The 19,632-nt window shown below is 49.4% G+C and overlaps 1 protein-coding gene across 8 annotated transcripts in view; it reads right to left on the reverse strand.

Annotated features, from left to right (window-relative positions):
* LOC106742561 (telomerase-binding protein EST1A) overlaps positions 1 to 19,632 on the reverse strand; it is a 102,281-nt gene that overhangs the window by 12,179 nt on the left and 70,470 nt on the right. For all 8 annotated transcript variants that reach the window (XM_014615646.1, XM_014615648.1, XM_014615643.1 and 5 more), the window contains one exon: positions 3,170 to 3,332. In XM_014615646.1, coding sequence (XP_014471132.1) covers positions 3,170 to 3,332 — 163 coding nt within the window. The remainder of the gene's footprint in view (positions 1 to 3,169; positions 3,333 to 19,632) is intronic.

A 19,632-nucleotide genomic window follows, 5' to 3' on the forward strand; every position in this document is an offset into this window, starting at 1 on the left:
GCGGATTTCACTTTGTCCGAAATCGGTCGACCCCGTTTGAAACGTAATTCTTTGACGAAAATTCTTTTATTTATGAGAGAGGTAAACACAATTCTCCGAAACGTATTTCCGGAGAGGTCGTTTCCTGCGGAATGCGATAATAAATCGAGCGCGAAACTGAGAAGCCGAACTCTCGATTCCACCCGATATAGATTTAACGCGATATTTCTAATTGATTCAAGATTATAGCGCACGCCCCGCCCCTCCACGGGTATCTCCTTAGAACAGTACGCGCTTTGTTATTCCTTGTATAATAGCGGTAGTACGGTTACCGCTATCTGAATCCCCCAGCGCGCTCGCCTCGGATTGCGTTCATTGAAGCGCATAATAATTAACGGATTCTAATGACGCGGTAAGTGCTTTAACGCTTACGCCAACGGATTTAGCTTGAGCAGCACGGCGAGAGAACACGCCGCAGGAACGAGGATTACGGCGTAATCGGGGGACTCTTCGCGAGCTCACACTTGGTTTATTTCTTCCAGCGCGAAAACACCGTCGATCAATAGCCGCTATGAATTATCGATTCCCGATGTCGAACACCGCGATTCATTTTTCCCCCGCAGCGTACCGTTAATTCTACAGTTGACAAAATATCCTCTCGATAAAGCACGCTTCCGTGCCGCGCAATTCGTCAATGTCTCATTTGCAATTTAAACGCTCTCTTTAAATTCGTGTAAGACTCGCGTAGTCTGCATTTGCATAAATACTGGGGCACTGTTATATTTACATAGCGGGACGCAATATGATGGTACGCTCTAAGCGGAATGCGCTCCGAATCCGAGGGACTCGGAGCGCGACGACGACGACTTGGGACCGTGAATTCGTTCGGGCCGGATCCCGACGTGGGACCGTTAAGGAAAGCGTGCCCTGACAATGGCGCGGTCGATCGGCCTCTGTCGAAGGATTACTCAACGTTAATTGGAGCGGAGGAATCGGCTCGCATTCCTCGGCATCATCATCCGCCGTGGAGCTGACGCAAGCGCCGTTAATGGCCGTGTCGGTCCGGAGTTCGATCCGGCAAACGGCGGCTCCCGATCGGACAAAGCCGTCGGTAACCGAAGACGACGACGAAGACGACGACGGTGAACGCTCGGGGATAAATGGGACAATTCATTCTCACGAGACAAGAGGGAGGGAGGGAGGAACGGAGGAGGGAGGTTTCGCGGCAGGTGACGCGTAATAACGATGACCCAATGAACTATCCTCCGCTAGGAATCGGCGGCGATCGTTCGACGACTTCGCGACGGCGGTGAACGTCGCGCTGTCGTCCTCGTCGTCGCAGTCGGGAGACTCTCCGAGGACTCGCGATTGCTTTGACCCGAAGAGCCGCCCGATCGCGCGCATGGGAACAAATATTTCGCTGGCAGCAGCAAATTTCTCAGTTACTATACGTGCAGCAAAAACATTTGTAACGGCAAAACGGTAAAATTTATTGGGATAGCAAGAAGAGTCCGTCAAGAGTACTAATTGAAGATGTTTTTGGCCATTGTTGATCATATTTCGTGCTAGTTTCCTGGATATTTTAGAAGCTAATTCGCGAGATTAATCGAGATCAGTGTCAATTTCGACGCGGGTACCCGAGGTTTTCAGTAACTAAATATGCGGCTAATTTCAGACGTTAGAAATTACTGATTTCTCTAACTATAACAGATAATAATGTCTGAGATTAGCTGTATATTCAGTTATTCAAGAAAGACTCGGATACCTGAAATTGACAGCACTAATCGAAATAAGGCAGTTAAAGGAGTCTCTTCGCTGGCACCTCACCTTTTGCTTGCAATAAAGTTAAATCAAAATAAATACATAAATAAAGATATACTCGCGAATAGCGAAAATTATACATAGGACGTTTCCGGTGGAGACACTGTGGGTGACTCGAGGCGAAATTACAAGAGACAATATCCGGTTTCGTTGATCAATAATTAGCGAGGTGTTGGCGCGGCGATTGCGATCGTACATTTGACGGGGATCGTCTCGCAACGGGCGAGAGCTTCCAATCTCCGCGACAGTCGGTCGATTTTTACGAGGCGAGCGAGATAGCGCGGCAACGAGATAGAGCTGGGTTTACTATAGATTCGGCCGGGCGTCGATTCGAGAAGCCGGAGCCTCCTCTATTTTCGCCGGAGCGGCGAACACGAGCCCGGCGCTCGCCGGAGAGCGAAAGAGAGAGGTACGATCTCTGCGTTATTTATCGCCGATTATTTCACGCGCCGGTCTTTTCGTGCGAAAGGTGGTATTATTCCGAAACGCGTTACCGCGGCGAGATCCACCTCTCGCACGAGATAATCGACGACCTTCGCAGGAAAAAACGCTCGCCGAGGTCGGAGGTCAAACGGGCGCGTACATGCTCCTGGCGAATGAGCCACGCGAGACTCGTCGTCGTCGTCATCATCGATCTCTTCCCATGTAGGAATCATACGTATACATTCGGCCAATACTGGCGAGGTACTAATTCAGTACTGAAGGATTTCTCGTTACGATAGCAATATCTTAAATAGGAAAGCGGAAGGCGGTATTAATGCGGAGTCTAAATAGCTCAGTGGTAAAAGCGATTGCCTGGCAAGTGGAAGACCCGAATTCAACTCCAGCCGAGTCTACCTCGGCCCGATCTTTCGGCACCTCATATGGCATTAACGTTCGAATAACAAGATTATTGTTGATAGTTATAACCATGTACAACTACTAGGTGGATCGATTCGACCGATAGATTTTTTTTTTTACAGAAGAAAGTGCTAGACTCAAGCAAATAACTACTCCTTAGCAAGTTTTTACTTGGATTAAGTAAATTTTATCTGGTTCAAGTCAATATTATTTGAATGTAGAAAAAGTGTTACAATCAAATTATATTTACTCGATCCAAATAAAAACTTGCTAAGGAGCAATTATTTGCCCGAATCTAGCAGTTTTTTTCTGTCTCTGGAAATCTTTACAGTTACAATACTTCGAGTCTTGGCCCACCGCTATCATCCCAACATTCTACTATTATCAAATCGATACCAGTATCTAGTATTGTTCACTAGAAATCGGTAGTACCTCGCCAGTACCTCGCAATTATTTCCCGCTTGAGTTGTCTCTCCTTTCGCGGCTCAGCCGTCGCGACGGACGGCGTTGAGATTTTGTTCTCGCTTACCGACAAGTGGCACCATGAGAGTGTAGATCGGCTGCGCGCCGGAAATGGCCCTTGCGATGATCTGCAGCTGCGGCAAGTAGTCGATGAAGCAGTTCGTGTCCGGCACCAGTTGCCTCGGTCTCACTTCGATCTCCACCGATACCGAGGACTTCTGCAAGATCGCCTGAACACACCGAAGATAAAGGCGAGCCGTTAAACACAGAGTTAATAACCCCCGTCGCTAGAAAACAGGTGCGCCGTGCGCAGGTGGGAAATTAAGATCGATCAGGCCGATGTTATCGGCGCGCTCTTAATTAACGGAGACGACATTAGAGCGCCGTGAATGATATTCCGCCGCGTCTTCTTCCCCTCGCCCAATCGCAAGCGCGAGCGTTATCTCAATTCTCTGTAAATCAATAGCCGGGCCATTTGCAACTGCACAGTCGAGCGATCATCTCGACCTGCATTCATCTTCGCGATTCACCTCCTCCTGCTCCTCTTGCGGCCGGAGATGGGCCGCGATGCAGCTTCATGCACCGCGTGCGCGCACGGTTGCATGCACCTTCCGCGCGCGCGACGCAGGCAGGTAGACGCGCGTGCGTGCGTGTAGAGGCGCAGGATGCGGCGGAAGACGCATTATCTTCCAATTGAATCCCACGTATGCGAACGGTGCGCCATCGCGAGAGGCAGAGTGGCGGGCGCACACCGCGCCGAACACAATGTCGGCCCGCCGGCATAACGCGAATGCCGAGTAACCATTGTTGCGACGGAGGCGCTACGAACGTAACGAGGCCTCTGGATGTCGCTTCCCTTCGTGGGACGATGATCGATACGCGGGGGACGAGTCCGAAGTTCGTCGTGAGAACGCTCGCTTCGAAAATGTCGAAAGGGAGAGAGAGAGAGAGAAGGTGCGCGACCCGCGTTCGACAAGGTGTCGTTTTTGAGACGTCCAGACGATTCCGCCGGGGCTCCGATCGTGGACACGTTTCCTTCATTAGAATGCTAAAGTATTCGCCACTTGCTATCTCAGTTCATTAACATGCTCCGAGTTGTGATTTAAAGCGCTTACCGTCGGCGTCTACTTTTAAGCGGAATAATAAATGCGAGAGCGCGGCTGTTAGTAAGACTCGTCTCCTTCTCTATTTATTTTCTATGGCCGCGCATACGTTTACGGTCGGGGGGCGATTACGGCTGAATAACGGCTGAACATTCCGCCGAAACGATGTGTAACTCGAGACATGAAGAGAGCCGCGCGACTTTCGGCAGATCAATCTCCTTCGGACAGATTCCTAAATGAATCGTCTGTTGTCGCGAGTATCGCAATCAAATCGAACGAAAAAAGAAGTTAAGTGACCTCTCACGTTGGATATTTTCTCGGATTGCGAGAGGCTCGAGGACAGACAGAAAGAGAGAGAGAGAGATAGAGAGAGAAAGAGAAAGGAAGAGAGGGAGATAAAATGGTCCTGGCAGTCGGTGCGAATATCCGCAACGGTATCTCGAGAATTATTCAAATTCGGGATTCTCCAGGATATCGGCTTAACACTATGTCCGCGATGCGGCACGTCGCACGAGTCGGCGAAAAGCATGCGTGGAATCTGAAGACGAGTCTAATTGCTCGTGGGAGCACACGGACGGAATGCAAAACTAGAGAGGGTCGTGCACGCGCGATTCAGTGACGTCGTCAGGCCGCGCCAAACCGCACCGCCCGCACCGCGCTATGCCGGACCGGTGTACGCGAATGTCATACACGTGTCGAGAACGAGATATATCGACGTCCTATTCTCGGCGCACCGTCTCTCCCGGTAGCGTATTACTCGCAATTTCCATTCCGCGAAGGGGTAAAGAAGGCCGGGCCGAGTCTGTCCGTTTTTCGGCGCGCGGAGCTGGACGAGAGTACGAATTCGGCATTAAGTCGACGAGCAGACGTTCTCGCGCATTTGTAAAAACGAGCCTCCTCCTCTTTCCTCGACCGATGATCGATATAAGTCAGGGGGGGGGGAGGGGTGGAAAAACGGGGGGCTAACGACCTCGAGAAGATTCGCATTATACGCAAATAAAAATGAATCTGTATGCGAGGACGCCCGACGCGGATTCATCACGACGGAAGCGAGATCCGTGGAGGACCTTCGCGAATAATTCCACGGCTTGGCCGTAAAAAGAGAGAGAGAGAGAGAAAGAGAGAGAGAGAAAGAGAGAGAGAGAGAGAGAGAGACTCGAGGTTTAGGTGCGTTTATTTGCGCGAGCGCGCATCGTCGATTATACATCTTCCGTTTTATAAATAATTCATTGTCCGGTCCGTACTAACGATAGCCCCGTACGACGTTAAGCGCTTCGTTCCCACAGTGTTCTGTCTCCGGATCCCGGGCGTACTTTCTCTTCATTTTTGGTTGGTCCACGATCAACGTACTCGGATCTCTCGCAACAGGCCCGTCCAAAAATCCACCGGGGATTTCTGGCCCCGGGGCCGGGGATATCTGTAATTATGTAAAGGCGGCTAATGGCATGCAAATTTTTCTCTAAATAACTCGGTGCCTCGGAAGGATCTGTTTGATTACACTCGAGGAAAAAAGAGAAGATAGATAGATAGATAGATAGAGAGAAAGAGAGAGAGAGAGAGAGAGGGGGGGGGTGGAGAGGGAGAGAGGGAGACTTCGCTGCTGAGACGTCGACGTTCGCTCGTCTAGACTACACGACTCCGTGAATGAATGGGAACAACAGCTGCTTAGATATTCAGATAGACACAGCAGAGGTATAATCGTAAGCGTGTACTCCATAAACGAGGGTCCATTCTAATTACGGAGACGCGAGCGCGCCAAGCTGAACATTCTGCGGAGAGGACGGACGCGTCGGATGAAAAGAGAGAGAGAGAGAGAGAGAGAGAAACGAGTGGGTGTGACGTTCGTGGCGCAATTTTCAAGTAAAATTACGGTCGATATGCAACCACGGCGCGGTGACAACCGATGTAACGCGGCGGAACGTATCCGTTCGTTATCGGGGGATTATGCGCTAATTTAACAGAGCGCGTCGTTTGTTACACGAGGTATTCGCAATTTTTTTCCTCGCCTCCGGCCGTAACTCACGCTCTATCTAATCGCGTCGTATCATCGCGCGAGACGAACGGCAGCCGCGCCGGCACGGGAGAGCATATTCTTCCGGAATTCACGCTTCCTCCCCCGCGCGCGTCTCATTACGGCTCTCTCAATGCGGCGCGCCAACGTGCGTGTGACAACGGCGCAAAAAGGCCAGGAATTTACTCCCGTTTAAAGTATTCGTGAATTCCTAAACGATGTGGCGTGTACCGTTGCGCACTCCCGCGAACACGTACCGCCGTTCCCCCGTCTCTCTCTTTTTCTCTCTCCGCCTTTATTTCATTCGCTCTCTTCCTCCCAGGCCCTCCCTCTCCGTTCTCGCGGTTCTCGTCACTTTTTTTCCCTCCGTGGGCCTGGTTGAGCCTCCTCGCACCTCGCGCCTCGCACCTCGACGAGAGCTGCTCGGTCTGCTCGTGAGAACCCTCGTTGAATCACGCATCGCGGCCCCTACGCCCGCGCATATTAAGCGCACACCGACACGGGCCTTCACACGGTCGAGCGGGCCCGCGCCCCGTAACAACATTGTAAATGCGCAACACTCGCGGAAACGTACCTGGTAACCGTCGGGGACAGGTTCGCAGATCGTCCGGCGGGACCGGCGAGGAACGTGCGCGCGTGCTCGTGCCGCGCTCGAGCGCGGAATAACGCTTTTCTGCAGGAAAGGAAGACGGAGTCATCGACTCCGTTCTTTTTCTCAGGTCGCCAGGTGCGCGTCCCTCCGAAACGACGATCGGGATTTTCGAGCCGCGCCGATTCGCCCGAAAATGTTGCTCGGTCGAAGATCGGGACGAGACCAGGAAGGTTTTATTTTCTTTTTCGAACACGGCGAATCGATTTGATCGCAAACTCGAGTAAATCGAGTTAGGATACTGCAACGTTATCGGACGACCGCTCGTCATAATCGAGCAAATTGATCCCGAGAGATGCCGAAGTGGTTTCCTATAAGTAGGTTACGGCAATGATGCTCTAATATTTCTGGAGTTGGGGCGCTGAATAAATGAAGCGAGATACGGATGGAAGGGTGGAAGACGGAATATCAGATTCCGAGGGGATCCGCGCGACTGTGTTGCCGGCTGTGTTCCTGAATAATATATCCCCGACCGGAAATGATCGGCCGTATGGTATCAACGCGCGCCGTCTCGATATAGCGTCACGAAAACGAGCGCAAGTCTAAGTACCGCTAAGCGAGACAAAAAGGTACACGTGGAATCAAGTTTATAACACCTTCTGGGCATTGAAAAACCCATCGAGACGTCGCATCGAGAGATGAATAAAAAAAGATCCGCTGTCGCGAATAAACGAGTCGTAATACGCCGCGAAAAAGTATAAGGATACGAGCAATTAGTAGTGAGCATCATGACCGGGCGAGCATGTGCTGGATGAAAAGCGATATTTTCCACGAGCCAAGAAAATCACTCTCGATGGACGAGGTTGGGCCATTACGGGCGACGTCGTACGCCCATCGGGAGTATACGTTCCCATAAATCAGACGCGTGTAGCCAGCCTCACCGGCCGCGGACGCGATCCACGTGTATCTGTTGCTCCATAATCGTTACATCTGTTACATCGTAATCGTTATCGTTTCAATTATCCGCGGACCGGCCGGCCGACGAAGTGTGAGAAAGAGAGAGAGAGAGAGAGAGAGAGAGAAAGCGGCGGGCTCACGCAGGTGCAAGGCGCGGTTCTTCTCGTGTGCATCCGCATAATTCTCGCATTACACCGAGGGTTAAGACGTTTCCCATAAGGGAGGCGGCGCGATAGCCGCGGCGATTTTATTGACTCGACGTTGACCACGTGGCGGGGAGCGTGGCGCGACAGGCAGGCAACGTGTGTCAACGTGCGCCGTTGCCGGGCGGATCGCGAGAGAGTCGACCGAAGAGGAATCCGAAGTGCCGCGGTAAATCGCGAGCGATACGATCTTAAAACGCCCATTCTGCCCGCGTATCGCCGTATACGATTTCGCGTCGCGTCCTACCCGGGCCTCCTACCCGGGAGTTATGGATTCGTCGTCGATAAAGCGCGGTATGAATTCTTGCCGCGTTTCGGATCTACGATCCGGCGGCGCCTCTCACCATGATAGCTTTCCTCCGATAATTAAACGTTTCGCCCGGCTACCCCCGAACACTTAATAATAAATGCTAATTCACTTCGTGGGGCCTCATTTGCATGCATATGGAAAGCTCGTTATGCGTGTACCGGGCTGACCGGCGGCAGCCTTACGCATGAAACACACGCGGCGATAACGAGGCGACGGCCGAGTTTTCCGGGACGTCGCGCGAGTCCGCGAAAATCGCTCGCGCGGCACCGCGGATCGCCATTAGCGCACGTGCACAGTCCGGGTGAATAACGAGAGATGTTGAGAGAATGAGAAAGAGAGAGAAAGAGTCAATGTGCACGGAAAAAACAATTCCGTCGGTGTAACTGGATTTTCCCTCGCCCGGGAGACCCGGGCGACCAGACGTAAATTCGACTGTAAGAATAGAAAGATTCCTTTAGGAGGTTCCCGAATCGGAATTTCAGTTCTACATTAAGTCTATTTAGTCTGACATTCAATCTTCAAAAGTCTTCTATTATACTCCCCTTGATGCTACAAACGGGAACTTATTTCCGTCTTTTTCTTGAAGACTTAACGTAGGACTAAAATGTCAATTCAGATTTCTACTCAGTCAGTTGTTCTCAATAAAACTCCATCGAGTTTTAGTGCAGCTGAATGCTCACGCGAATATTTTCAGCCGTAACAGAGAGATATCGCTTCTTATCGCCGAGTTTTTATCTGGTCTCTATTCCGTTGCAGGAACCGAATTCTCGATCTCCGTGTAGTAATGAGAAGCATTCGGAAAAAAGAGAACGAATTTCGAAGCGATCGAGGCTGCGTGAAGGCTGTGCTATGGAGAAGGAGGAGAGAGAGAGAGAGAGAAAAGGGTGCTCGTAATTTCATTCTGATTTTATTGGCCGCTCCACCCCGGCGGAATTAGCGAGCCCCGGGTTGCACGGGCGATATATTACGCAGGATCGCATTCATAAATGCGAGCAACGGTTGCGGCCGCGACGGAGCGACCCCGCTCGCGCGTTCGTAATGGCGCTCGCAAATCAGATCGCTTTACCCTCCGCGCGACCACCATAAAGTACTCCCACGTGAGGATCGTTCGCGACGACAACGACCGGAACGCCCGAAGGCTCCTTCGCCGCTTCTGTGCCGGGACCTGTTACGACGACAAATCGCGACGTCGGGAGTAAATCGCGAGAGGGATTTTCGCGAATTAACGTGGCCGCCGCTGGAATTTACCGTCTGTCGACGCGTGCAACGGGTTTATCGGCCTCTGAGAATGTTGTCTTGAGAATGTCACCGGATGTTTATGGATAGTCGAAGGTCCGAAGCAAACGGTGGTGGTGAATTAAGTCCGTAACTTGTAAGATCCGCTTTAGATAGGAGTTTATATTTAAGGATCAAGTCGAGGATTTGCCGAGTTAACGTTGAATGCGAAGTCATATCTAAAGCGGATGTTCTAAATTATGTACTCGTTCCAATCCTGCTCTCCGGGCTCTGAAATCAGCCGAGATGGCTCTCCCGACCCTTCGTTCCCCACGCATCCTTCGATCCCTTCGAGTTCTTACGAGAGAAAACGGCATTGATCGAAATTAGTTTTACGTTCCCTTCTCTTTCACGTATTATCGAGACAATAGGGACGACATCGGAAAAGGGAGGCATCGAAAGTCAAGCCCTGAAGGATGTGAAGAGCTTCGTAACGAAAGACGTTCATTGACGTAATACATCCGCCAAGAGCGAACAGCATCACGGACTTTCCACATGGATCCGTGCTTCCTCTGCAACCCGCGGAGAGAGTCCCCGCTTTAACTGCACTGAGAGTGCCTCGTTGCAAACATTGACATTGTCACAAGCTACACGAATCTTTTTCCTCTTTCCGCTGTGCTGCTCTTCTCCACTTTCTCGCGTGCGCAGCGGGATGAGCAGGGAAGAGAGAGAGAAAGAACGTGAGGGAAAAAGAGAGGCCTATCGCTTGAAGTACAATGAATAAAAAGAAAAGAGTCGACAGCAACAGCAGTAGAAGTGGAAGAAGAAGAAGACAGTCTGTTTGCACTGTCGATGACTGAACTAATAGAAACGACGAGAAGTGGTACTCGCTTTTCGATTTTCAAAGGCGCGTCGTCGTGCGCATTCCTCGGATATTTCTGCCGCCGATGGCGAAGGTAAATTGAAAACTGGACGAGCTCGAGGAAAATGCTGCGAGGAGGCACGGCATCGTAGTACTCGTATCGTCGATACAAGAGGACTCGAGAACGAGGCGAGGGAGAAAGAGAGAGAGAGAGAGAGAGAAAGACGATCCGACCTTCCGGGAGAAGCCTGGCGAATCGGAAGGAAATTCTCGCCTCCGGCGCGACGGGATGGTAAAGTAAATTGTCGTCTATGTATACGAGCGGAAACGATGTCGCGGATGCCAAGCGGCCCGAAAGCTGTCGACGAGAGGCAGAGACCTCGGCAAAAAGAAATTGAGAGCGGTGGAGGGAGAGAAAGATGGAGGGAGGGAGGAAAGATGTCAGAACCGGGGAGACCGACGCGACGTAAAGTGGAAGCGCACTCGAGAATTTCGCGTATTCGAAAATGTATTTTCGTAGCTCGTCGAATAATTCCTTCCGAAGGAACAGACCGTCTTCGTTTGTTGGTAGGGAGCGGCGGAATATTCTTCTTCTTGCTTTCTTTTAATTGACCCTTTTCCTGTGAAAAACGAAGAGAATAATCCGATGGAAAAGGAACAACTCGTCCAGGGTTCTAACAATCGCTATGACTATCTGCCCCACGTGGGTACATCGTACAGGGTGTCCCAAAATTACCGCATGCGGCGTGTAAAGGGAGATTTTTGATACCGGAAAAAAACTATTATATAGTATCGGAGAAACAAACGATCGAAAAAACGGGGTTTTCCGCGAGCTAAGCTTCGGGCGAATAAATGGATAGCAAAATTATCTTGTGCGATCGATTTCAAGCCGACTTTACTCGGACAGAATTTCAATCTAAGGCTTAGCTTCAAAGATGTGCCGCGTTGAGAATTGAAAAATCACTATAAATTACTCTTCCCGACATTTTCGCAGAGGAAAACGTTACTTCTTCTGGTACGAAGAATCTCCCGTACACTCTGAATGTGGGGATTCCGGGGGCACCCCGTGTAAAACGCGACGAGTTCCACTTTCAACTGTGACGAACGGGGCCGTGGAGGAGCCCGGGTGATTTTATCGGATAGGTCATTTTCTCCCTGGTGAAGAGGCTCGCCGACGATGACCTTTGATGAGGCTCCTCCCTTCGGTGCGCGACATAATTCATTTCACGGCAAATTGGGCGCAGGGCTGAGGCGCGCAGTTTTGGCGGCGGGCTACGACACTCCGGGGAGACGAGCGTTCGCTAATATCGCGGAAATTAAAGATCGGTACTCCCACGGGACGGTGGAGCAGCCATTACCCGCGTCGGCGTCGGGGGACAGAGGGCGGGTACAATGTCCTTCTTTCGACAGACCCCTTATACAGTTCGGACCGGGGTGGCAGTCGAGAAATGTTATCTCGAGTCTGCGGATGATGCGGAGGGTGAAGCCCGACCGCGTGTGGCTCCCGCGGGACCGGACCGACTCTCGTAATATCTCGACCATAAATGTTTGAATATGGCGGGGCCGGTGTGTGTAGCCGCGCGCTACCGCGCCGTTGCGCATCAGCGACGAAAGACAGAGGATTTCAGATGACGCGAGAGCGAGAACGAGCGGCTCCGAGATAGTCCGCTGAATATAAAGCAGCGAGCGCGCCGAGCTGCTGCAGCTTTAATCGGCGCGCGTATCCTCTTCTCTCGCGCGCCGAATTACATTCCGCTCGGGGCGGCCGCGTTACGTAAATGAGAACATACACATTTCACCGAGGAAGGAGATAGTACACGTGATTTTGTTGGCGCACTTGTTGAAAGAAGTCGCTCGGTAGTCGCGCGGGTTGCTAAGTTCTCACGCGCGGGAGAGACGGGAACACGAGGGGCCTCTCGGCATTATTAATAACCCAAAAACAAAAGAGCGGAGGAGGTCCACAATGACGAACGACATCCACGTTCCGGCCGGCCGAGGGCTGATATTAAAAAGGCAACACGGGGAGATTTCGCGGACGTCCGAGGCGTTTTACGTCCGCCGCGAGATGAAATTCGGGACGTGCGCCCCGCGGTGCGGCCGCACGGTGAAATATAAGTTCACCCAGCGGGAAACGCATCCCGCGAAAAGGGAACGAGCGAGAGACCGTCACGACAGGTGTCTGTCTCCTCTCTCGCCGTACGTCCGGCGGGATTTATTTCTCTGATAGGTATAATTTATTCATACTCCGTTACAGACGCACAACGCACAAACGCGCACACATATGCATATACACGCGCGCGTTCGAGCAAGCGCGCATCCTACGTGAACGCGTCTCCGGCCCTCGCGGAGAAAGTAACAAGAGCGAACGCGCCGTAAATCACAATAAAGCGTATCGTTTATTAACGACCTCATTTAAACACGACGGAATAACGCCGGCAGGAGGAACGTGCGCGCGCGGCCCGAAAAGCCGCGTCTCGCATGCATTTTACATGCAATCCCACCGCCCATTTATATTCCGGCCGTTGCCCGGGCCTGTTGCCTAAACGATTGCCGCGGAATCGGCGAATGCGCGATAAATTATCCATTATGCGGAGAATACGCGAGATATCGATTGGCGTTGCCCCACCGGCCGATACGTGCCGCCGACCGCCACGCACCCGGCAACGCACAATGCGGCACCGCGATGCCCCGGAGCTACTAACAACGCAGGACCAACAACAATGGCGAGCGTCAAAACGCCGCGCCGACGCCCGACATCGTCGATTGTTACCCGTTGCCCGCCTCGGTCCGGCTAATTAATTGGACAACGATGCGGAGCCTCGTTGTGGCGCGCTCGTGCGCGCGGGCGCGGACCTCTCGAGGAAGACGCTAATGGAATACTAATCGGCTTGTTGTAGCCGGGACGAGCTGAGTGTCGTCGCCGATAGAAAGCTGCGTCAATCAAGGACTCTTACTTTCGCGCCGCTGTCGCTTTTAACAACGAGCGATTCCGCAAACGAAGCCGATCGTGTCGATAATCGGGAAATATGTAGTGCGCGATGCACAGGCAACCGACAACTCGGAGCGGTGCCCGAAGAGAAGCGAAGTCGAGGTCGGCTGCAACAGCCACTCCAAGAGCCGCGTTAACAGAAGATAATTACTTTAGAGTAATTAGCTGCTACAGCTCTCCCCTTTACCATCACTCGGCGCCTGCCTCTGCCCACCCCTCCCCTCTTGCTCGTCTTTGTGTCTATCTGCCTTCAGCTCGTTCTTTTCAGGCTCCCGCACCATCGGTAGCAAACGCACGCCCATAAAACGTAATTGCTTTTCGGTTTAATTACGCTTTTTATCGGTCGTTCGTCGCGAATGGATCTTGCTGACGCGCGGGCGCGCGCGCAGAGCGTTGTACGGCCGCGACGAATAAAATATGATCTCCTCCTGCGAAACGCGAAATCCCATCGCCGGTCGTGGTTTCGCCTAGGGTTCCGCATCGATAGGAATTACGTCGAAATTGCTATTGAAACTTAACAACAGTCGTCGATGAATATCGACTCGGTAGCGTCGCACGTATTGTCGACACCGAATTTGATTGAAAATTATATTCTTCCGTTATACGCGTATTTTTTATACGTGTATACAATAAACGCATTTAATTCTTTAGCCAATATTTCTGATAAATCTCCTGAATTTTTGTTTTAATTTTTTCACCAATATTTCTAATAAATCTCCTGAATATACGTTTTTCTGTTTTTATATAAAACACTTTATTTATTTTATATGCGAATACAAATATTGCAATTATCATGAACTTTTATTTTGCAAAAACAATATTTGTGATAGCAATTTTCCTTTTACACGGTTTCCTTGTTGCGTTAATATCAATTCCGCTTTGGAAATTAATCTTTCTGATGGCACGCTACTACCGCAAATATAAATTATGGCATTATTTTATATAGAGTAGGACATTTTCCTTTCATTTCTTTCCACATTTTTAACAGCTTGTTGTGTGAAAGACTAACTGATGATGCGTACTTAAATATAAATATAGAGATAATTAAGATGACTTGTCATTGCCTTGGGATTAGCGTAAAAAAATATCAAAAACAAGATATCGATGCAAAAACATCGAAGTATCGACATTTACCTAATCGATGTTTTTTGTGAAACCCTAGTTTCGTCACATCGCGACCTCGTTTCCATCGTTGTCGAAATTCTTGAACATTCCTTGAGCCAATTACCCGCTAGTTATTAATAAGGACGCACTCGCGAGCGCGCACACACGGCACGATACGTCCTTCTTTTCATACAAAAGACATCGTGAGGCGCACATCCGTCTCGTAAAAATATATGCACACAAACCTTTTCTCTCTCTCTCTCTCTCTCTCTCTCTCTCCCTCTCTATTTTTTTCCTTCGCTATGACCTCAGACGTTAGTTTCTGAAATTACGTGTTCGTGAATCACGGCGCGTTAACATCAAGGACATCTTCAGTGCGAGAGGAGCATCTTGAGGATATAGTCGGCGATTCCTCGTAGGATGATATAGTGGCTAATTTCGAACGCACGTATCCTTCTATTTTTCGCGAGACACGATTTCTTCCATCAAAAATCCTTCGGTATAATATATAGCGACCGAGAGATGTCTCCTTCCCTTTCTCTATGGTATTTCTCGCATAAAGACGGAATAAAAGTTAGATAAGATACCGAGAGAGAACGAGCGTAATTGTCGGACGAGCAGGATAATGGAAATTAATTACGAGAGGACGAGGATGGTATTCTTCATTTTAATCATTATCTTTAGCTAGCGACGAGACGGAGACACGCATCGTCCTTGACTGGACTGTCTATTCGCGACAATGAAAGTGACGATTGCAAACTCGAAGAAAACAATTGCAATTGTCGTGCTCGAAAAATAGAAAGAAGGAAGGGAGAATCAATAAAATCGCGAAAATTTGCATCAAGTGGATTTCGCACAAGAATGTTGCGAATTAACCTTTCGACCGCACAGTTCTGAAGTCGCTCGCACCGTAAACAAGGTCATATTGACCCTCGTGATCTTCTAAATTCCATACCTGGAACACTATGAAAGGAAAGAGGTTGACGAAATTCTAGAATAAAGTACAACTCTTTTGTTTTAATCATTGATTATACATTTGTAGAAAATCAAATTTTAAGTAAAAAAAAAATCGAATTAAGACGGTGAATGGTAGTATTTTATTTCAAAAAGTATTGAAAAATAGCAGTTCATTCACTTTTAATTATTTCTATCTGCAACTGTAGGGTAATGAGAAGTTGAAAGATAGTTCTACCAGAAAAAAAATGACTCTAGTGCACGTTCGAAAAACATATTTGTTTTATTCCACTGAAACGAGAATATTTTTAAAGTGTCGAAAATGTGTGTTTCATGAGAAAAAATATTTTCGTTATAAAAGTATGAAAAATAACTTGTTTTTTACTTGCAAAATGGTAATAAGTATTGTTTGAAAAAAGAATAAATTATTTAGGATCACGCTTTACACAGGACGCGCTCGCGTAGATTACACGCCATCTGACCCTAATACACTGTGTATAATACTATTATTTATTATTTTCAATCACAATGCTTACTTGTTCATATACGAATTTTCAACGAAAAAATCAATTCACTTGTGACGTCAAATTATATACCAACCGCACATTAAATGACTCTGCGTCAAATTCGGATGGCTGCCAAATACGCATTAATCGGCTTATCAGATCCACGTCTATCGGACAAGGCGAATTTTTGTCGATTTTTCGGGAGTGGGAAGAACCCATAGATCACGTACTTCTCTTCGCTATAGTTCTTCAAAAGCAACTAACAAGGTCTATCTGACCTATAATTCGGTTGAAGGATTAATCGTCTTAGGAAAAGTCGGTTCCGCGTCAGTAGAAGGAACTGGTCGATTGATTCACGGCGGCAGATCCGAAAATAAACGCCTGAAAAGACGAGAGCGGCGGAAATTAAACGCGCTGCCGCGGGAGGCGAAATTTTATGCGATCACGCGTAATTTCAGCAGTTTGCGAGAGAGGTAAATGGGAGCAGTTCGAGGAAATTATCTTCGGTCGCAATTTTCGCTCGTTCGCAGTCCGGGGAATATCGGGCTATTAATTTGTACACGAGAATCTTGCTCGCTTGCGCGCGCGAGTTCATGCACGCGAGAACGCAGAAAAAACGCGATGATGCCGCGCACGGCAAGATAAATGAAAATTTTGCATATACGAGCCAATAATGATCTTAATTACGGCACGTAAATTGGGGGTATGGCCGGTTTAGGTGCACGCTAATACGGATGCTTCCTCGTCGAAGCGTGCAGAAACTGCGCAAATATTCTTCGGATTGCACGGCGAATAAAAGGAAACTGCGAAAGGGGCGAAACCGAGAAGAACCGCTTCTCACATCCGCGAGAGAAAGAGGAGAAGAGAGAGAGAGAGAGAGAGAGAGAGAAAGAGGGGAGGAGAGCACGAGAATAACCAGCGTGAGAGATCGCCTCACCATCTTTTTTCAAGGCACGCGAGTTGAAATTTTTTAACGGTCCTCTCTCTCTTTCTCTCATCGCGCTCCTTGTCGGTCGCAAATTTTAGATACGCGCGGAATATAAACGCGGAAACTTTTGCCTTAATCACGACGCGCGACGGAGGAGATCGGCGGATTCAATTGGAAAAAGTACGCGGGGCGCGCCGAGTTTCTCGCGCTTTTCTTTAATATACGGATTATTCGAGCGACTCGAGACGCGTTTCTACAGAGAAAAACTTTACGCGGCGATCGTTTTTTTTTACGACTTCCCGACGAAAGTCCCGTCTGAAGTGCCTTTTTAATTTCAGCTTAGAACTTCCAGGGCTGCTAAGGCGCGCTCTGTTGTTCGGCGAGATGTACGATTTAATCGAGACGGTCGTTTAATCGAATAATTACATCGAACGTTGAATTTCTTCTTTTTCCGCGCCGTTCTCCGCCGCCGCCGCTGTTAAACACCCTTTTTTACGGCGCCCGATTAATCCTCGTCGACAGCACCGTTAATTCGCGCGTTAAATGTCAGAACTTTTTCGGTCAGTCGCTCGCTCCGAATATCGTCCGTTTCTCTCGCTTTTATGTACTCCCGCGTGTTTTTTCCTCGGCGATATAACTATGACGGTTTAATTGCGCTCGCTGAACTAATTGGGCGCGCGTATCCTACATTATTTTAACACACCTGTAATAAAATAACGTAACGCAATCTAGGGAGGGAAAAGAGAAGACAAGAAAGGGGGAGAGGGAGAGAGAACGTAACACGACGTCGTTTACGATGGAATCCCCAGCGAATGGGGACTCTCTTAGATAGAAGGCATCCACCGCAGGCGTAACTTTACAAATGCTCGTGATCTAATAACAGAAATACAAGGAGAAGAACGAGGCGGTGACGACGCGGCGGTGATGGTGGCGGCGACGATGGCGGAGAGGGTGCAGCAGAAGAAACGACAGGATGGAGATTCCAGGATAACCTTCGCATCCGCGGTGAGCACCTGAACTCCACCGTATATGAAGCGGATTTAATTGGCATAATAAACCTTTAAATAGAAGCCTCGCGCGCGCACGCGCGCGTGCTCGCTCGCTCGCGCGCACACAGAGGAGCGAATGGCGTGTTAAGAGGTCGTTGGAGCCGTTTTCTACCTCCTCGCGCTCTCGCGGAGCCAGTTTAGATACTCGAGATCCGAGCACTAGTACACAGCGTTATTACGCACCGAGATGAAGGAGACGCGAGGTATTGACGTATAAGAACGAGCAGGGGGATCGCAATAAACGGACGCGGCGTGCGCTGGACGCGAGTGGACGCGAGTGATCGTTTCATTTCGGTCCCCCGACTCGGGAACAAAACGCCTCGCACGTGCGCGACAAGATGACCTGCATTATCATCCATTTAGCATGTTCGTTTCGCGTTTGTCTATTGCACTTTTTAGCGCTCTCGCACGAGTCATAGCCTAGGCTGTCTCTCCGTGCCTCTCGCGTCCATCCGGAGGACGGTTCTCTCCTGCTTCTTTCTCGGTTCTTGAGAGTCTTTAGAGAGACCGGCGGGAGCTAAATATTGATTGCATAAAAGTGCCGTTAGGCATTGTCCGTTCTATTTGCGCTTTTCTGCATTTTAATTCGGAGAAATCATGTTTGCTCGTCAGATTATTTTTAGAGTCTTTCTTGCGGACATAGATGGAAATAATTGGCCTTATAACGATAGATACCCATTTAAAGTAAGAATATTAAAACGTTTTTAGAAGATTTTTAGTCTTCATTTGATTGAATTTGTAGCGACGCAAGTATTACTTGCACTCAATTCGAGACTGAAACTTTTCAGTCGAATATTATATCTTCGCTTGCATATGAAAATATCTATCGTCGATTTAAAAGAATTTCCTTTTTATGTACCCAACTCTGTACAGAACCGGATCTTGTAATTAAGGCCCTGAAAATGTATAATAAATAAAAATACGGATTCGTGCTGCACTCCAGATCATACATTTAAGGCACTTGGAATGCGGCACAAGTCCGTATTGTAGCTTATAAATTATTAAGAGCCTAATTGCAAAATCCGACTCTGTAATGCGCATTGTACTGCTGGCTCTTTGATACAATCGATCTTGGATTTTTGCTGAGCCTTAACGCGAGGTTGCGAAGCAAGTCGACTCGATATTACGTCGATCCCGCGCGCGGAAAATTAAGCGAAGCCGCAGGCGCGACTCGACAAGGCGAGCCAATACACACACACACACACACCCATATATGTATATCTGTGTGCGTACACAGTGCTAAAAAATGTCTCGAGGAAATGAATCGCTTCTTGCAGCATCCTTCGTATCACGGTGCGTTACCGTTAGCTCGGCCCTTGCGAACGCGCCGTCGAGTTTCTTTCCGTTCTTTTTCCCCGTGTCCGTAGATCGCGCCCGGTCATCTTCGTCGTCCGACCGCAACGAAGCGAACCCGTTCGATATTTCAACAGCGGGACACACAGGCGTAGAGCGAGAGAGCGGTTTCTCTATGGAACCGAGCTGCTCCGTTTCTCCCGAGCGACACATGAGACGCATATTAACGCGTTCCCGTGCCGTCAGTTTAGTTTCGACGTGAGAAAGGAAATCTACTTAAAACAGTTCGCGTGAAGCGAGCGAGGAACAGCTTACTCCGTGCGAAAAGCGAGGAGTGGGGAGCATCGTCCTGCTAATCGTGAATAGGTAAACTGGAATTTCCCGAAGGATCGCGCGCCGGAGTGCTCATTAAGGGCAACTCGTGAAAAACTCGTGAATTTTCTCCCCCCCCCCCCCC

The sequence above is a fragment of the Dinoponera quadriceps genome, unplaced genomic scaffold (assembly GCF_001313825.1).
Source record: "Dinoponera quadriceps isolate SergipeBrazil2010 unplaced genomic scaffold, ASM131382v1 scaffold113, whole genome shotgun sequence".
NCBI classification, from domain to species: Eukaryota; Metazoa; Arthropoda; class Insecta; order Hymenoptera; family Formicidae; genus Dinoponera; species Dinoponera quadriceps.